The 19,067-nt window shown below is 37.1% G+C and overlaps 1 protein-coding gene across 2 annotated transcripts in view; it reads left to right on the top strand.

The window, feature by feature from the left end:
• Positions 1-19,067, top strand: part of ZC3H7A (zinc finger CCCH-type containing 7A) — a 31,554-nt gene that overhangs the window by 9,080 nt on the left and 3,407 nt on the right. The window contains exons 5-20 of one of the 2 annotated variants that reach the window (XM_005150689.3): positions 438-596; positions 2,248-2,328; positions 2,409-2,450; positions 3,214-3,241; positions 3,740-4,014; positions 5,843-6,050; positions 9,500-9,564; positions 10,314-10,506; positions 12,180-12,341; positions 12,964-13,160; positions 13,388-13,485; positions 14,419-14,600; positions 16,519-16,595; positions 17,123-17,256; positions 17,603-17,708; positions 18,218-18,326. In XM_005150689.3, the coding sequence (XP_005150746.1) occupies positions 438-596; positions 2,248-2,328; positions 2,409-2,450; positions 3,214-3,241; positions 3,740-4,014; positions 5,843-6,050; positions 9,500-9,564; positions 10,314-10,506; positions 12,180-12,341; positions 12,964-13,160; positions 13,388-13,485; positions 14,419-14,600; positions 16,519-16,595; positions 17,123-17,256; positions 17,603-17,708; positions 18,218-18,326 (2,116 nt within the window). The remainder of the gene's footprint in view (positions 1-437; positions 597-2,247; positions 2,329-2,408; positions 2,451-3,213; positions 3,242-3,739; positions 4,015-5,842; positions 6,051-9,499; positions 9,565-10,313; positions 10,507-12,179; positions 12,342-12,963; positions 13,161-13,387; positions 13,486-14,418; positions 14,601-16,518; positions 16,596-17,122; positions 17,257-17,602; positions 17,709-18,217; positions 18,327-19,067) is intronic. The other variant, XM_031050321.2, reaches the window with a different exon arrangement.

Below are 19,067 nucleotides of genomic sequence, written 5' to 3'. Positions count from 1 at the left end.
GCATGTTTCAAATCATCATTTTGCCATATTCTTTAATATCTTCCTTTTACAAGTATAGTTCTTGAGATATTTTTGGTTACTAATACTAAAATATTAATATAAAGGAGTCATACTAGGCTTGGAAGTTGGTGGACCAATGTTTTTATCCATTTATACTACTGTTTGCACCCGAGTCTACTGCTTTCTCTGTGGAATAAGATGGCTCTTATGAAAGAGCTGAATTGTCTTCATAAATGTCGCTAGATTTTACATGAATGACATCCCTGCTTGTTTTTAATTGTGTAAATTGTTGGCTTAGCAAAACTTAAAAATGCAGTGTGAGTGGCCTTGCTGCATATTTTACAGTGTTTCAGTACCTTTATGTAATAGTTTCAATTTGGTGTTTTGATTATAAAGTTCTGATAAATGTCTTATTACTTTTTTTTTGCTCCTCATAGGGATTGCATGAAAAAGTTCTAGAAGACTGTGAAGTAGCATTAAGATTGAATGAAAACAATTTCAGAGCTCTCTATAGGAAAGCAAAAGCTTTGAATGAACTGGGAAGGTACAAGAAGGCTTATGATGCTGTAGCAAAATGCTCTCTTGCTGTGCCACAGGTAGGTAAATTGTATACTGATGATTGGTATTTAAATATTTAATACAGAAAACAAATACTTATATCAAGACCATTGAAGGTTTTTTCTTTTGGGTTTTTTTGTTGTTTTTTTTTAATGCAGTATTTTTTATTCTTCCAAGAATTACTTCTTGTTATGGAAGTGAAGACTGATAGCAGAGATTATCATCCGCAAGCTCAGTTTGTTATTTTAACTTTCAGCAAAAGAAATAGTCACTTTGCAGTGGGGGTCAAGTGCCAAAAACTTTTGAAATAAACACTGGAACCACTGAATTAATAGTTTCAAATTCTCTACAGTCAGAGATGTACTTACAACATAAAGAGAACAACCCCTCATAATTATAATGTACAATACTGTTTTTTTTTTTTTTTTGAAAACTGTATTTTAGGTTTCTAAGTGTCTAGTAACATTCTTGCCTGTGTATTGTCCTCATCTTAATAGCTTGCTATGCACCTCCACTCAGGCTATATCTATATTAGCAAGCAGCGTGTGGTATAATAGGAGAGGATCTCTAAACTGAAATGCTGGTACTGAGAATCCCATGGTTGTTCATGGTGATTTTGTTTAGTTTTTTTCTGGTGTGTGTTTTGGTTTCATTTTTGGAGGGTTTTTGGTTTTGTTTTGTTTTTTTTCAAGAACACTCCTACAGCACCTTCGATTTAATTTCATCCAAAATTAATTTGGCTCTCTGAGACATTTGTAATGCAAACTAAAATGCAGTGAGTAAGGAGGATACAGAGATTTCACTTTAGAAATGCATTTCAGATTTGAACTAAAATGCTGGTGTAAAACTTTACATGCTTTGCTTAAAATTGACTGATCACAGAACAGAATATTATATGAAAATTACAGCTAGACAAACTGTTGAGCATAGGTTTACCTCTTGATTTAGAGTGGGTTTCAGCTGTGTTTCCAAAGATACAAGCGGTTTATCTGAATGTGTAATACTGGACTTTGGGTTTTCACTTTGCACCTCTAGATCTGAATGTTTTCACTTCAAGTTAATATGCCTTAATAATAGCCTTTCCTAGCAGTAGGGGACACTCTGGAAGCTAAATCTTAAAATCATTTAACTGAGTAATTATTGTAGCTGTAGAGCAGAGTGAAATATGAACAGGCTTTTAACTCAACTTTTTTAATTGTATGATGGAGTTACTGCCAACATATGGAGTTGCCATTACATATTCAGTAGTGTTATGTAGTAGCTGACATGGTAATCAGAAATGTGGCTCTCAATTTGTATAAAAACAAAACAACCCCCCACCCCCATTCACTCAAAGAACAAACACCCTCCCCAGATGACCAAACAAAAAATACCCACCCACAAAAAATCCTATTTCTCTGGTTTTGGAAAAATCTTTACATTATTTTAAAATGAGTTAAATGGAAGAGAAGGATTCAGTCTGTTTTCTGGCTTTTTTTTTTCTTCCTTTAATTCCAGGTGTTTTGGACGTTTTGCTTGAAGGTAGTAGTATCTTTCAGCATTAGCTTGCATACGTTTGTGAAAGAATAAAGCTGCATTAAGAGACATCCTGCATGTAGGCATATTGCAGAATACAGACTGAGATGTAAACAGGTATCTTGACTAGATGAAAATACATGTAAATTATGAAACTTTATTTATGTCTTTTAGGATGAAAGTGTGATTAAGCTTACCCAGGAACTAGCTCAAAAACTAGGGTTAAAAATAAGGAAAGCATATGTAAGAGCAAAGGTAAGATTTTTATTTTAACATTGAGGTTTCCCTGTCTTAATAACCACTTTGTATTTAATGAAGGCATCTTCTCATTGCAGCCACCCTCCTCCAATTCAGTTTCTAGTGACGTATCAACTCAGGTAAGGTTTTATATGCTCAAAGAGCAAGCTGACTTTAGAGTGCAGGGAATAATCTCATAATTTCACAATAATGAAGTGAAAATGGTGCAACTGGCATTTTATGTAAGATGCTGTTAATTTGGTCTTTAGGGTTCTGTTGATCTTTGTGTTTCGTTTTGCTGTATATGTAAGGCAGACTTGGATGTAAGTCAGCTTTGTAGAATGTTAGCTAAATCATTAAATCCAGTGCAATGAATATATTTACTTTTAATGCCTTGAGGCAAGGGTATAGTTAATACGCTGATTGATTTATTTATTTCACTTTGTTGACAGTTATCAAAGTGAAGCATACTGCCATAAAATCCCTTTTGATTTATGCATTTGTCCAAATAATAACCTTTATTAGCAGCTGAACTTGCATTTATCTTGCTGTTTGTACTGTGTCTGAGGAGCAATAATGACGAGGAGCTCATCTTACAGACCTTTTTCATGGGAGCGTAGACAGTTCATCTGTAAATGAATGAGGCAGTATAGGAGCAGCTCATTTAAGGTCCTGTTTAGACTTTTTTCATTCCTTTGAGTGGTTGGTTGCAGATTCTTAGTGACCCTGTGAGTTGATTTCAGTCTGCAAATAGATCCTTTATCTAAAAAAATTACCTAAATTCTGTTACACTTCACAAATTCAAGTGTGAGGACTTACATTCTTAATCTGAATATTTATTTGAAGATTTTTAATTGCTCTTATGAAAAGTGCTGAGAGGTATTTTCTTTTTCTCACTTACAGAATTCTTCTGTAGAAGATATTGAGTTAGGTGAGTCTTGTGTTACAACCTAGGAAGCTAGATGTGCCATACATATATGTTGTATTGAGAAAATTCATCTTGTCATTTGAAAGATCTGTGGTAAAAACTCTGATCTGTTTATATCTAAAACTACATATTTAAGTGCCTAAGCAAATTTCCTTTCAGTCTCTTCAACTCAATATGATTGTAACTGTTCCTATAGCATTTGTCTCATACTGTTCTCTCTAAGTTGGAAAAATAGGGAGGGGAGAATATGCCAGAGATTTAGTGGAGTATCAGGTCTCTAACTTTTCCTGTCTTTTTTTTTTTTAGTTTGAGTAATATATAAACACTTGAGATACAGGTACACATGAACTGGAAGTTAATGGAAGTTATCAATATTTAATGTGGCTTTGCTTAAACATTCTTCATGTTTCTCCACTCCCTCACCCCCAGGGTAAAAGTTATCCAAGGTATTATTACATCTTTGAACAAAAGTTCCAGTCATGCCCATCTTAACTGTTTCAGATTTATCTGACCAGAAGCAAGAGATGGTTTCTGCTACTTCTTCAACAAACTTTGAAGTGTCTAAAGTGTCATCAGTACAAGTACCATCTTTACCTTCTATTATGCCTCTTCAAGTGGAAAAGGTTTCTTTGCCATCTGCAGTGCTGGCAAATGGAGGAAATGTTTCTTTCTCTATGTCAGAACCATGTTTAGATTATGGAGATGGAGATATAATTATTGGGGAAGAACTTGATGAATTACTTGATTCTGTGCCTGATCCAGATGAAAGTGTAATGGTAAGACTTTTTTGTTTGTTTTCATTCTCAAAAGACTGGCCTTGTGAGTAGGATCTTGTATTTTTATCCTGTGGGCTAGCAGTGAAATGTGAGTTACCTTTTCTGGTTATGTTGAGCTTTGTGCGTGCACAGTCAGGTTGATTTTCGCAGGTGCAAAGTCTTGCAGATGTGGCTGTAGACGTACCAGGGCCCAGCAGAGCTCCAGGGACAATTACATTGCTTTTGTGTGATGGAAAACACAAGTGAGGTTGCTGGGGGAGAGACAGTACTTCGGAAATACTGCTACACTACTACCAGTACTACGACAGTGGGAGGGATACTACTTCCGGGAAAGACTGACATAGATATTTGAAGTCTGGGCTAGTATGTTGTTTTTTCTGGGAGATGTTTTTGTTTTCTTCTGTCAGAGTATTTTTTATGAAATAAATCCTCTCAGAACCTGAGAGTGTGTTGTAGTGCTGACCCTGTAGGAGTAGAAACTGTAGTTAAACATATGCTATTAGCTTTGCAGGAGAGTAGTACTTGTGCTGTGGTCTTCTAATGCATTCATTCGTATCTCTGCAATCAGAGCGTTGTCCAGGTCCACCTCCTGGATAACCAGAAATAGTTATACCATCATGAGTCTTATTTTCAATGTTTTAGAAGAGATTATTAATTTAGGCACATGAAGAGTTGTTCTTAATTACACCACCATTCCAAAGCTAGAACAGACTGTGAAGCATACAGAAGAGTTCCTCAACTATTAGTCAAAATAAGGGCTCTGATTGATGAGCGGAGATGTCTGAACTGATTAGCAAGGTTACTGACTGTCTGCTGTGGCCCTGTTGGTCATTTGGAGCCATTAGTATGCAATGTTGAATGAGGCTGAGGCATATTTAATTCTTCAGTTAGTTGTGATTTCAGTTCTTCATTTGGATGTGGATGCAGTTGGAAATCTTAAAATAAAAAATGCTTGGACTTTAGTTTTCTGTTTCATGTGTTTTATTTTGTAGAAAGTATTTTGAAAATGTAGCAATTAATTACTTTTAATAAAGCCTGGGAAGTTTGCTGTAGTGAAAACCAGGAAGCAATACAATCTTCCAAGATTGGCTGCAGTCCTGTGTAGTGTAGAATCTTGAGCGAGTTGTAGGCTAGCAACTTGGGGAACATAGGGAATTTCACATTGGCCAGACCCTGTGCAGATGTTATTTGTTCAACCTCCAGACAAGGAGGAAGCCTCTTGAGATGGCAGAGAGAGGGAAGGAAAACTCCCCCACTTAGTATGTCTTTAGCAGAGGTATGTGGAAGGATAGGTTCTTTTTCAGGGGTAGATGGGAGAAGGTGATCTGCCCTTTGCAGAGTATAGTATCATTTTATTGTTTCTGATGATTTATTTCAAAGCTAACTGTACTTTACTGCAATTTGAATTCTCTTTATTTAGAAAAAAAATCATGTCGATTCCTGACTCTTTCTACTCTTCCCTCTTGTCTTATATTTTTAACATAATTTGGAAATTTAGCTCTGATCTGATTCATGAATAAATCCCAAATTTAGTAAGTTAATAAACTTCAGCTAACTGAACCACTGAAGTGGTTGATTTGTGGGTAATTCCTTGCATTAGGACAGGTTTAGGGTTTGATCACTGTAGTCCTCTAAGTACACTGTAGCTCTGTTCAGTACTGCAGTACTGTAGTGTGCCTTTTATTGTTGCTTTTCAGTAGGTTTATAAAAACTTTGCATTAATGTTACTAAGAGAAATGCTATTGCAGATTGTGTTCTTGAGGAATTCTTTTTTTTTCTGTGTGAACATTTTCTTTAAATTCTTTTTTTTTTTTTTTTTTTTCCCCAGCAAACTGCGGGAGTCAGAGGACCAATTCCCACAGGAAGTGTGACTCCTACTGTACCTTTCTCTGCCTCCTTGTTGGGGACACTACCAGTTAGTGCAGGATTTGTTCCTTCACCTTCTCTTTCAGAAATCTTTTCACAGCCTTTGGCTTCTTCACTGGAAAATTTTTGTTCACCATTAAGCACCTTTTCAATCAGTGACCCAAAAAGAGGTAAGAAATGAGGCTCAATATTTAACCTGTCATAGTGAGAGTTGTGCATGAGCCAACTGGCTTCTTCTTTTAAATGAGTTTTCACAACTATTCACTATTATTTAACACTTAAATAACATTTGATATATGCTCACAATTTTTGAGAGTATTGATAACCAACATTGGTTGTACACAAGAATTTATAAATAAAGCTTTTGTTTACTTGGGTCTGCATAAACATATTCCAAGCTTCCTCTGTTCAGTTTTTACTGCATTTATTGTGCAAGTCATTTGTTTCGGGTGGATAAGTAGGAAGAAGGAACTGTGTTCTTACAAACTTTTTTTTTCCTTTAAACAAAGATGTTATAACTTAAAACATTTCTTATGATTTAACAATAAACAAGAATCCTAAAAGATTAATAAAACTGTGCTCTTAAAGCATACCAGTAATGCATGTTTGAATTCAAACTCTGGGGACTGTTATTATAGAATCATAGAATAGTTAGGGGTGGAAAGGACCTTAAGATCATCTAGTTCCAACCCCCCTGCCATGGGCAGGGACACCTCACACTAAACCATGTCACCCAAGACTTTGTCCAACCTGGACTTGAAAACTGCCAAGGATGGAGCATTCACAACCTCCCTGGGCAACCCATTCCAGTACCTCACCACCGTAACAGCAAAGAATTCCTTATATCCAGTCTAAACCTCTGCTGTTTAAGTTTCAACCTGCTACCCCTTGTCCTATCACTACCGTCCCTAATGAATAGTCCCTCTCCAACATTCCTGCAGGCCCCCTTCAGATACTGGAAGACTGCTATGAGGTCTCCATGCAGCCTTCTCTTCTCCAGGCTGAACAGCCCCAACTTTCTCAGCCTATCTTCATATGGGAGGTGCTCCAGTCCCCTGATCATCCTCGTGGTCCTCCTCTGGACTTGTTCTAACAGTTCCATGTCCTTTCTATGTTGAGGACACCAGAACTGCACGCAACACTCCAAGTGAGGTGTCACAAGAGCAGAGTAGAGGGGCAGGATCACCTCCTTTGACCTGCTGGTCACGCTCCTTTTGATGCAGCCCAGGATACGGTTGGCTTTCTGGGCTATGAGCACACACTGAAGTTGGCTCATGTTCATTTTCTCATTGACTTACACTCCCAAGTCCTTCTCTGCAAGACTACCATGAATTTCCTTTTTGCCCAACCTGTAGCTGTGCCTGGGATTGCTCTGACCAAGGTGTAGGACCTTGCACTTGGCATGGTTAAACTTCATGAGGTTGGCATCAGCCCACCTCACAAGCGTGTCAAGGCATTCCTTCCCTCCAGCGTATCAACAGAACCACACAACTTGGTGTCATTGGCAAACTTGCTGAGGGCACACTCAATTCCATTGTCCATGTCAGCAACAAAGATATTAAACAAGACCGGTCCCAACACCGATCCCTGAGGGACACCACTCGTTACTGGTCTCCAGCTGGACATTAAACCGTTGACCACAACTCTTTGAGTGCGACCATCCAGACAGTTCTTTATCCACCAAGTGGTTCACCTATCAAATTGTTGACACTCCAATTTAGAGACAAGGATGTCATGTGGGATAGTGTCGAATGCTTTGCACAAGTCAACTGCTCCACCCCTGTCCATCACTTTGTAGCCCCGTCATAGAAGGCCACCAAATTGGTCAGGCAGGATTTTGCCCTAGTGAAGCCATGCTGGCTGTCACTTGTTGTTTTTCATGTGCCCTAGCATGCCTTCCAGGAGAATCTGCTCCCAGATTTTGCCAGGCACAGAGGTGAGACTGACTGGTCTGTAATTCCCTGGGTCATCCATTTTCCCCTTCTTGAAAATGGGGGTTATATTTCCCTTTTTCCAGTCATCAGGAACTTCACCTGACTGCCATGATTGTTCAAATATGATGGCCAGTGGCTTTGCAACTTCATTCTCCAGCTCCTTCAGGAACCGCGGATGGATTTCATCAGGTCCCATGGACGTGTGTACATTCAGGTTCTTAAGATGGTCTTGAACCAGATCCTCCCCTACAGTGGGCACAAGGTCTAGGTTTTCACAGTACCTGCATCTGCCTTCCAAGACTTGGGTGCTGTGGTCAGAGCCTTTGCCAGTGAAGACCGAGGCAAAGAAGCCATTCAGAACCTCAGCCTTCTCCAAGTCCTGTGTAGCCAGCTCTCCCGAAAGTTTCCGGAGGGGGCCTACATTGTCCTTAGTCTTTTAGCCACTACATACCTATAAAATCCTTTCCTATTATCTTTAACATCCCTTGCCAAGTTTAGCTCCAATTGGGCCTTAGCTTTCCTAACTTGGTCCCTAACTTCCCGGACAACATCCCTGTATTCATCCCAGGCCACCTGTCCTTTCTTCCACCTTTTATAAGCCTCTTTTTTTCTTGTGAATTTTTCTCAGCAGCTCCTTATCCATCCAAGGGGGTCTCCTGGCCCTCCTGCTGCACTTCGTTCTAGTCAGGATGCAACACTTCTGAGCTTGTAGCAGGTGATCCTTGAATGTTAACCAAGAGTCTTGGGACCCCCTTACCCTCTAGGGCTATATCCCATGGAACCTTGCTAAGCAGGTTCCTGAAGAGCCCAGAGTCTGCTCTCTTGAAGTCCAGGGCAGTGAGCTTACTGCACGCTCTTCTCACTGTCTTGAGGACCTTGAATTCAACCATCTCGTGATCACTGCATCCAAGACTTCCCTGGAGAGGCAAAGAAGCCATTCAGAACCTCAGCCTTCTCCAAGTCCTGTGTAGCCAGTTCTCCTGGAAGCTTCTGGAGGGGGCCTACATTGTCCCTAGCTGCTACATACCTATAAAATCCCTTCGTGTTATCTTTAACATCCCTAGCCAAGTTTAGCTCCAATTGGGCCTTAGCTTTCCTAACTTGGTCCCTAACTTCCCGGACAACATCTCTGTATTCATCCCAGGCCACCTGTCCTTGCTTCCATTTTTCATAAGCCTCTTTTTTCCTGTGAATTTTTATGTGAATTATGTAGTGAAATAACAAGATACAAACAGTCAGTGAAGTAGAAAAGAGAAAGTTCTTTCTCTAATTACTAGCCTTACAGGAATGTGCTCTCTTTAGAACAAAGCCAAATTCACAAAAGTAAAAATAGAACAATCCTCTTACCCATCTTTCATCTCATTTTTGATAGGCAGGTATTGCTTATCTATCTATCCTTCTTGTACTGCACAAACAGTTTCATGTTGCTTCAGCATATGCCTGTGAAGCTATGGTTGATGTTAATCAGATAATTACATGGAAGATGATTACCTAGTAAGTTTTTAGCCCAGATGTTTAAAATGGGCTTTTACAGAATGCAAAACATAGCAAATAAAGAAACCCCCTTGGTGTTTGTCTGAAGACCAACCTTTTGATACTTTTACTTCTCAGGAATGATAAATATTTTTTTTTGCATAGGATATTTTGTGAACTGAAATAATTAAAACTTCTTTGTGTTCCTTTAGACCTCTCAAGTTCAGCTTCTAGAGATGGCACACCAACACTTAGCAGCAATAATTCCCCATTGTTTGTAAGTGTTTTCTGTGTTTTCTTTCACATCAGTTCAAATGTTAACAATTTGAAGGCTTAAACTAAGATCATAGTTTTCACAGTAGAAGTTTCTATTTTTAAAAATATGGCACTTGTACCATTAAAACGTGATTCTGGCTGAAAGACAATTGTACAGTAGCTCACAGCAAAAGTAACTGAACACATGAGAAGATCTGTAAAGCTTGTTCTATAAATGCAAACCTTGCCTGCTGTCATAGCCACTTTTCCATTCTGAGGAACTTGTAAAAGACTTGGAAGTGTAAAATAACCAACCTGAGAGAGAGGAAATCTCTTATGATCCGAGTGCCAAAGACTAGGAATACTGGAGAACTGTCCTAGTAAAGGAGCAGAGCAAAGATCACCTTGTGTCTGAGAATCCATCTGGTCTCTGTATTCTAGTCATGCTATATATTTTCAATCATGCTGCTGGCCATTGATTATGTGGGGAAGGGTGCTTGAAGGATTGCATCCTTGTGAGCCAGGATGTAGCAATAATTAGCCTGTTCTTTTCCCTGTGCCTGGTTGGATCTTGTTATGTGCTTAGTCTGTGCTGGGTATATGGCTTTTGTAAAATCTCTTTGTCCCCTTCTTAGACCTGTTTTTAAATTTATATTTTGATTTTTGTGTGTGTGTGTAGTCTTTCATATGCTTTAAAGAATAATTCAGTAGGATAAATTTTAGTTTTAGATAAGTATATGGATCAAGTAAAAATATGCTTTGTTCCAACAGATAAATGGCCCTAGTAGTTTGTTTGGGTCTGAAAACTACATGGGAATTGCAGGCCAAACTAGAAATGACTTTTCAAATGTTTTTAGCAGTGCAACTGCTAATATACCTGTATGCTCAGCACTTGCGGGAAGAAACCCACTAGAAGGCACACATGAGCTAAGACAGGCCTGCCAGTTATGTTTTGTCAAAAAAGGTAAGGGGCTTTTGGACTCAGTTGGGTTGATTTTTAAAAAATATAAAAGCATACCTTTAGAACTTCAGTGTTCTTAAGTTAAAATGCTGTTGGCTTCTAAGTAGTGTTAATCCTGACTTGTTCTTTGCAGATGTAGTATGATCTTATGGTTAAGGAACTGGTAAAATGTTTCAACAACTGTTTTATCATCTTTCTTCTTGTCTTTATTTCTTGTCCTAATATATTCTTGATTCCTAAGCCCACCACAAATCACCACACGCTTTCACCCACCTGTATGTAAGGTCATTCACGCTCTGTATTCGCTTTCCTCCCAGCCCCCAGGGTACTGTGAAGAATGACACCTTTGCTCAAGACTAAAAAAAACTTGCAATACTCTCTCTGATTGGCCATGGGGAATTGAACTGCAGTTCAGAGTGCCTGGTAACCTTCACATCCCATCTGTTTTATTGTTCTTTCAAACTAATTCTAAATCATAATCTGAGGCTTCCAAATCTTTGTAATAATTAACTCCACTTTATTGACTGAAAGTATCTTAACCAATATTGGGCTTTAATATAACTAATCCTTTTTAGGCCTGAGCTGTTGCTGTTAAATAGAGCCATATTCTAGAGACAATAGCTTTTATTAAGACAAATCTTAAAAACGAACATCTTGTTTCACGTTATAGGTGTCACTGATATTGATATATACTGTAAAGAATTGTATCAAGACACATAGGGGATGACTGCTGTAGTTTTAAGAACTTACATATTGGGTTTTTGGGTTTTTTTACAAGAAAAATCCATGAAATAGTATTTGAAAACCCCCTATGTTCTGCTAAAAGCAGATGCTATGAAATACTTGTGGAAGCACATAGCATGTTTCTAGCTTCACTTTTTGCATCAAAGCATCTATTTCTTCTGTTTCATTGCATCTCTATCAAAGCCATTACATGTCTCCTGCTTTTACTACCTACTTTTGAATTGTACTCTTCATCAGTTTCTTGTCCAGGGGAACAGTCACATTCTTGGTTTTGCAGTCCCTTAAATAACAAAATTCACTGATCATTGCTTGTCTTAAGAGTCTTCATTTTGGTGGTAATCTTCACTGTAGTATCATCCTAAAGACAGAATTTAAAGCTAGATGTGTTTTTATTTCCAAAGTCACAAAATTCTGGTATTTGCATTTATATTTTTGGCACGTGCATACTCATTACCTAGCGTGTTTTATCTCTAAACATAGTAACTATTCTAATACAATAAAAGCTGAAGGTTGAGAGAGCCATTTACTGATCCTTGGAATTCATCTGCATTGACAACTTATAAAAAAGCAAGTTAAGTTTTAAATTGGTGTTATGTAAATGTGTACTTTGGAATTTGGAAAAAAGTGGCAAGTTGTTGGTGTTCCAAAGTAATCTTAAGGTTGTAACACATCATCCCTCCCCATATAACTGCTGGGCTTTTTCCATGCCGAGACTGGTCCTTTTGTAAGTATTCAGTCTTTTTCTATTCTGCTCAACATGGCTGTTGATGACTTTTGGTTCTTCAGAGTTGCTGGTACAAGTAGGAACTCTATTCAGTGTATTTGTGTATTTGTGTATTTTGCTTTGGGATTATGTGCCAGCCTATGTATGGAAATATTTAAAGTATGTTCCAATATATGCAAATATAAGCAATTTTCTGTGGTTGTTTCAGGTCCTAAATTACTGGATTACGCTTACCATCCCAGTTTAGAACATAAATGTAAGAAGGATATTCTAATTGGCAGGATAAAAAACTCTGAAGATAAATCATGGAAAAAAATACGTCCCAGACCAACAAAGACACAGTACGTGGGACCGTATTATATATGTAAAGGTACGCACTACATATAGTAAAATGGTAATGTCTGCAGTCAAAATAACATAGTTTAGCTTTTCCACAGTGAAGTACAGACTGAGTTTTTATACTTGCTCATGGAAGACAGAGAATGAAGTTCACTGAGTTGTTTATATTTTCTGAGGCTGTAAAGAGAGCCATATTTTCACCATTAATGGGATTATTTAGAGAACATGCACTGTACTTCCATACTGTTGTCCGTGAATAACTTTGCTTCCTAGCGCTGGGCTATTACTCTTAAAAGAAAGAGCAACAAAAAAAGAAGAGCATTCTTGTTAGACTTCGGCAGCATGAGTCTCTACTTATGATCTAAGCAAGATAACTCTTGCATGAATTAACAGCTGTGTTTAAGCAAAAGGTATTCTGAGTTCTGAGCATTGTTGCCTAGACCAGAGAAGGATAGTTGATGGAGTTGTGCTTCAGCCTTTCTAATTTATTTCAGTGTAAGGTTTTTCTTTTGTCAGAGGACTTCCATAATCCTTTTACAACAGATGTAGCTTCTTTATTAAAAACATTTGAAATTGAGATAGTGGATATTTTAAGATAAATAAGATAAAAGTTTTGTGTGAAAGCAATGTCATATTCAATGTTACCATTCTAGATGTTGCTGCTGAAGAGGAATGCAGATATCCTGGTCACTGCACGTTTGCGTATTGCCAAGAGGAGATCGATGTATGGACACTGGAGCGCAAAGGAGCCTTCAGCCGAGAGTCTCTTTTTGGGGGAAATGGAAAGATCAACTTGACTGTGTCCCAGCTTCTTCAAGAACATCATGGATTATTTATGTTTCTTTGTGAGGTGCTCCTTTATTTCTAATGACACAATAAAAATGATAATAGATAAGAAAATTACTTTGAAAGAAATGCTGTGGTTCATGCATGACTATTTCTTAAATTTTGAAATGCATGTTCAGTAATCTGGCTATCTTTAGAGAGTAGTTGAAGTCTCTTAAAATCTTTAAGGTAAGGTATATTTAAAAGTATATAAAATACATACTCTATAATGACCTAGTTTTTGTATTCCAGAAATGTTTTGATCACAAACCAAGAATAATAAGCAAAAGGAACAAGGATAACTCGTCTTCTTGTTCTCACCCTGCTATGCATGACTTTGAAGATAACAAGTATGTCTGAAATCCCATCTCTTCAAGTTTCAAATTAAAAGCAAAGGTTTTGGGGCATTCTGTTTAATACTGTTTTTCATTTCTTACCCGTTGATTCTCGTCCTTGTTAACTGTTATGATTTGGTGGTATTGCTAAGACAAACTTGCTGAACAAGGACTGTAACTAAATTGAAAGTGAACCATTTCTTTATCAACGCATTCAAAAATAGCGGTATCCACCCTCATGTTTGAATCTTACTTGTTTGGTGTCAGTTTGTTAATAGCTTTTCTATCTAGTGAGCATTGGTGTGTGATGTCACACACAGATATGTCATGGTAAATTAATACAGGAGGAATTAATAAGTTTGCTCTTTGTTCAGTCTGTTTTGCTTATTTTTCTGTAGTTTTAACTCAGCTGGTTAAGAACAGGTTTGACTTAATTACAGTGTCTGAAATAGACTGTACTCCTTATAAATCCAGCTGTTAAAAAATAGTGTAAGAAAAGTGTTTATAATTATTCTTTGAAAGATAGCAAAGTGGCATAGTGGCAATGATGTTAATTAAGTTTTGGAGAATTAATAGGCTTACATTTTTTTATGATGGAAATGTAAGTGGGAGCATTTTTAATCCTTTTATTTGTCTTCCACTTCCCTATATTGAGGAAAACACTACAGCTGTAAGAGCTAGGCTGCTACTGTGATGCATCAACTCTTTCTTTAATGGTGCTCTACAAAAGAATAAGTACTTGCTTTTTGTAATTAGCTCATGATATGCACTTGAAAGTGGACATGATGTACTTTCCCTCTTGGAAACCAGTGATGCAGTTCAGTAATGCTTTGCAGAAGATAGACTTCTAGATTTCACAAGAGTACTGTTTTGTGATGTTGTTTTACTCAGCCTAGAAATAAATGATAATTAGATGCTCCTTCCTTCTGGGAACTGTTTCCAAAACAGGTGCCTTGTCCACAGTCTGCGTGAAACTATGGTGAAATATTCCAAAATTCGCCCTTTTCAAGTTCGATGTCAGCTTGACCTGTGCAGACATGAGGTACATTATGGCTGCTTACGAGAGGATAAATGCTTTTATGCTCACAGCCTGATAGAGCTTAAAGTCTGGATAATGCAAAAGGAAACAGGTACGTTTGGTAAAATGCTTGCTTTACTCTTCACTGAAATACCACTTCTTCCTTGTCTGAACCCCTTTCTGAAACCACAACCCGGGCCCAGTGTATTCACTTACAATTTGCTGAAATCTTGCATACAGCATAGTCAATAAACAGTAATGTAGATAAGATATAAAGTTTTGAGTAGGCTACTAGCTAGTCAAAATCATCAAGTTTTTGAGAGTAAAAATTGTCAAAACCCTTCATTATGATCACATTATTTTTTCATGAAATACAGCTAGGAGTCTTGAGCAGATTTAAATCCAAGCTGAACTAGATTTGGTTTTATTTTTAAACCTTCAAAATTTGGAAGTTCTTGATCAAATTCTTTTCCAGATTGAAATATTTTATTTAGGCCATTGTTTCCCTCCATCTCCCAGTAAAAGATCAAATTTTTCTGCAGTTAAACCTTTCTTTCAGCTTAGTGCCATTCTGATCTTCTTACATAGTTAGCCAGAAAATAAATCCTTCCAGTTTTCTCCTCTGTCTGTCATTAGTGTATGTGTTGATAAAACTTACTTGTTTTTCTGTCCTTGCTTAAACAGGACTTTTAGGCTGCTTTTTGTTGATCTCACTTTTTTTTGTTGGCTTCTTTGAGGATAACAAAGTTTACTACTTCATTTCTAGCTGACAGCTTTTGAACAGTATGTCTCTCACAGTCCATTATTTGGTCAGGAGTTCTAAGCAATTGAACTGTTAATAGGAAGTTATTTTTACCATGTAATAGTTGCTTATTCTTCCTATCCTGCTCTGTATGACAGCAGTACTTTAGATATTAAATAATCACATTGGATCATTGTGGTACATGGAGCTAAAAGGGAAACTTGGCAATTCCAATGTGCTAACAGCCTTTCTGGCATTTTTGCCCCTTTATGTCTGAGATTCAGCCTCACTTGTCCCCTCTTTGAAGAAGAGGTTCCTTGTTGCTTCAGCTTTCTATCTATATTCTTGTATAGGTATACTGACATGAGATATCATGCTGACCTGAAAATCTTGGAGGAAGAAAGTCAAATAGAGATAAGAGATAACTGTTTCTTTGCTGATTTTTCTCTTCTGACCCTCCTTGCAAGAGTCTTTAGAAGTTTCTGTGTGAAAGTAAAACAGTTATTTTCTCACCAGCTGCCCCTACAAAGTCAAGGATAGCAAATAATTAGCACTATAACTTCTTTTGGAAGTAAGGATTTGGGTCTCCAAGAAACCTGATTTGCCACAGAAGGAATATTTTGTATTTTATGATGTGTTCATGCTGCCCTCATGCTTTGCCAAAGTCCCTCTACCCTTTGAATGAGGTTCCTGTTCTGAATGTAAGTTGTGGAAAATAAAGGAATGCTAACTCGGGAAATAATTGTTTTACTGACCCTCAAATCAAAACATAGATGACAGTCTGTATTGTGTGGAATTACAGTATGTGTGAACACTGTGTAGCTGCTATAGGAACCTTAGTCAAAATACAGGAATGTTTTGTGGTTTTCTTCTGAAGCAAAACCTAATTAACAGGGCTTGTTTACAGTCTTTGTAAATAAGGCAGGGGTGATCCAGTGTCTGTCAGCTTGCCTTTTGGGTAATTTTTCTGAGTGGCATTACAGGTTTAGTAATTTATGTTTAAATAAACACTCAAAGATGGACCTTTTTAAAGCAATATGTAATTAAAAAAAGTTTATGTTTGCTTTTCATGTGATGACATATACAGTATTTTTGTTTTGAAGGCCCGTATGTGTGTGTATGATGTAAATGTATATCTATACCCACACATGAGTGTGTGTATATGTGTACAATATATAAAAAGAAAAACAGATAAAAGCTTTGGGGCTTCAGAAATATTCCAGTTCAAGCATGCCTGCAATGCTACAACTGTTGTAAGTGCTCAAGAACTTTTCCCCTTCCTTTACAGGTATTTCACATGATACTATTGTTCAAGAATCAAAGAAGTACTGGCAAAACATGGAAGCTAGTGCACATGGATCACAGGTATTTTTGGTTTTCCATTAAACTAATTCTACAGTGAATTTGGTGATTGTTCTTTTTCTACATCTGTGTATAATGTATCTTACCTTAGAAATTAATTTTTTAATGCTCTCTTCAAATAACCTCTTTGTAGACTTTCTTTGGCTCACTCCATTTACACTAGGATGCTGCTTTGCTTCTGTGCAATTCGTTTTTTGCTTTGCTTATTCTATCATAGGCAGAACATAAAACCTAAATACAATTTTAAAGTCAATAAATTATCTTTTCAAAATGTAGGTCTTTTATATGTTTAGTTTGTATAAATTATCACAACTTCTGGGTTGTGAAATCAGAAATAAGTTAAATAAAAAGGCGTTTGTTAAGAAATGTCTAGTTTGAAATTACAAGCTGAACTATTACAGTGTAACATCTGCTACCAGACGTGTTGTTAACTCTTATTGTAGGGGGTAATTCATAATTATGTATGGATTTCTTTGCAGATACAAAATACCTTTTATTGTTGTTCTTTTTTTTTTTTTTTTTTACTTAAGATCCTTGGGAACCAAATGAAATATGGATCACTTAATTTGAAAATGAAGTTTGTTTGTGGTCAGTGCTGGAGAAATGGTCAAGTTAATGAGCCAGACAGAAACAAAAAGTACTGTAGTGCAAAGGCAAGACACCCGTAAGTAAGAGAACACAGTGAAAGTGTTGTATCAGCCAGTTAAAACCTTTAGTGGGAGACCTTGCTACTGCTTGGGAAAGAGTCATATGAGGAATTTAAAAAATACATTGAAGCAGAACACTGTCATCTTGTTATTGTGTGTTAATAATTGGCAATGAGAAACACTTTGGCTGGTTGGGGATTTTTGTGTTGGGTTTTTTAATTATCACTTATGCAATTATGGTAAAGTTTCAGCAGCATTCAGCTAAATTAAGAAAAAAGCTTTATAAAAAAACCTTTCTGGGCTTTCATGGTTCTGCTTCTGTGTACACATTATGTATTTTTAATAGTATTTTCTGGTTTTTAGGTGGACCAAAGATCGCCGTGTGGTGCTAGTAATGTCTAATGAACGTAAAAAGTGGATGACCATTCGTCCTCTTCCGGCAAAGAAACAAGTGCCTCTGCAGTTTGATGTATGTTAACCTAAGACTTAACGTTTTAGTTCAGAAAATAGGCTAACTGGAAAATACTAGTTTCCTAGGCTGGTTTCCTCAGCTCAGCAGGAATTTCCATTGGTTGGGAATTTGTTTATGGTTGGTGGGAATATGTTTATAGTGTTTATATAGAGTTTCAGCCTTAGAAAAGCACTGATCTCACTGTTACTACTGAAGTACCTTCTCTATGGAAGTTCTAAGTTCTGACTATTTCCAGAAAATATTTCAGAAATAGCTTAAACATATCTGTAGACTGGTAATGGTAGGAAGCAAAAAGCAGTCATAGTGCTTGCTTCCAGCAATTTGATTTTTTTTAACTACAATATATGAGGTTTTTATAAAGTAAATATGATTTTATTTTTCATGTGATATAAATGGGTGGGAGGGAAAACACTTGCCGAGACTGAACTTCCCCCCACCCCCCATTTTTTACTATCGTCTGTTTTATTTTATGTTCGAAAGGATATATTTTTTAATTCACATTACAGTTGTGCAATCATATTACTTCGGGCAAGAAATGTCAGTATGATGGAAACTGCTCATTTGCTCACAGTCCTGAGGAGAGAGAGATGTGGACCTATATGAAGGAGAACAGTAGTAAGTAGAAGAGTAAATCTTAAACCTTGTGAATCCAATTGTTCTGCTTTTCATTCTTGTTCCTCAATTACTTTTTAATCCACTTTCTTTCACTGTCTTTTATAGTAAGCCTTGCAGGTGCCTTTTGGGGGGGTCAGGGGGGTGTTAATTTGAATAGACCCAGACTGGGTATTCAAAATCAGTATTAAATAAAAAAAGCTACATTATATATTTGTTACTTTTGTGGTTTTTAACCCTAGTTTGTAGAATTTTTTTAGATGTCTTAGAAACAGTATATTGATCCATGCTGCAATATTGTTTGGTGTTTATACTCTGTATTGCCATGTGCACACACTAGGATTCTGCTGATAACATGGGGGCAAGCTATTAGCAGAAGAATCCTACACTCTCCCCTTTCCCCCCCAGTGCACTCACTGTAAATTACTATTCATGTTCTGTTGTTGACTTGTAATCAATTAGAATGTTACTGGGGAGATAAAGCAAAAAGTTGGAAGTAATAAATGACATAAATTATATTACCATGGTCTACAAGAAAGCAGACTGAATTTGCCAAAAGCTGTAGTACACTTTGTATTAGTACTTTAAAATTCAGGTATCACTACACAGCAACAGTTATTATCCAGTGGCAGTTGTTACCTGTACTTTGGGTGCCTGTTCAGAAGTGTGCAACATCTTACTTTCCCCTAGATAGGCACAATGAGTCTTGGTAAGTAGCCAGAGACTGGTGTTTCTCTTAAGATC

The sequence above is a fragment of the Melopsittacus undulatus genome, chromosome 8, assembly GCF_012275295.1.
Source record: "Melopsittacus undulatus isolate bMelUnd1 chromosome 8, bMelUnd1.mat.Z, whole genome shotgun sequence".
Taxonomy (NCBI): Eukaryota; Metazoa; Chordata; class Aves; order Psittaciformes; family Psittaculidae; genus Melopsittacus; species Melopsittacus undulatus.
This window is presented reverse-complemented; position numbering and strand designations above follow the sequence as displayed.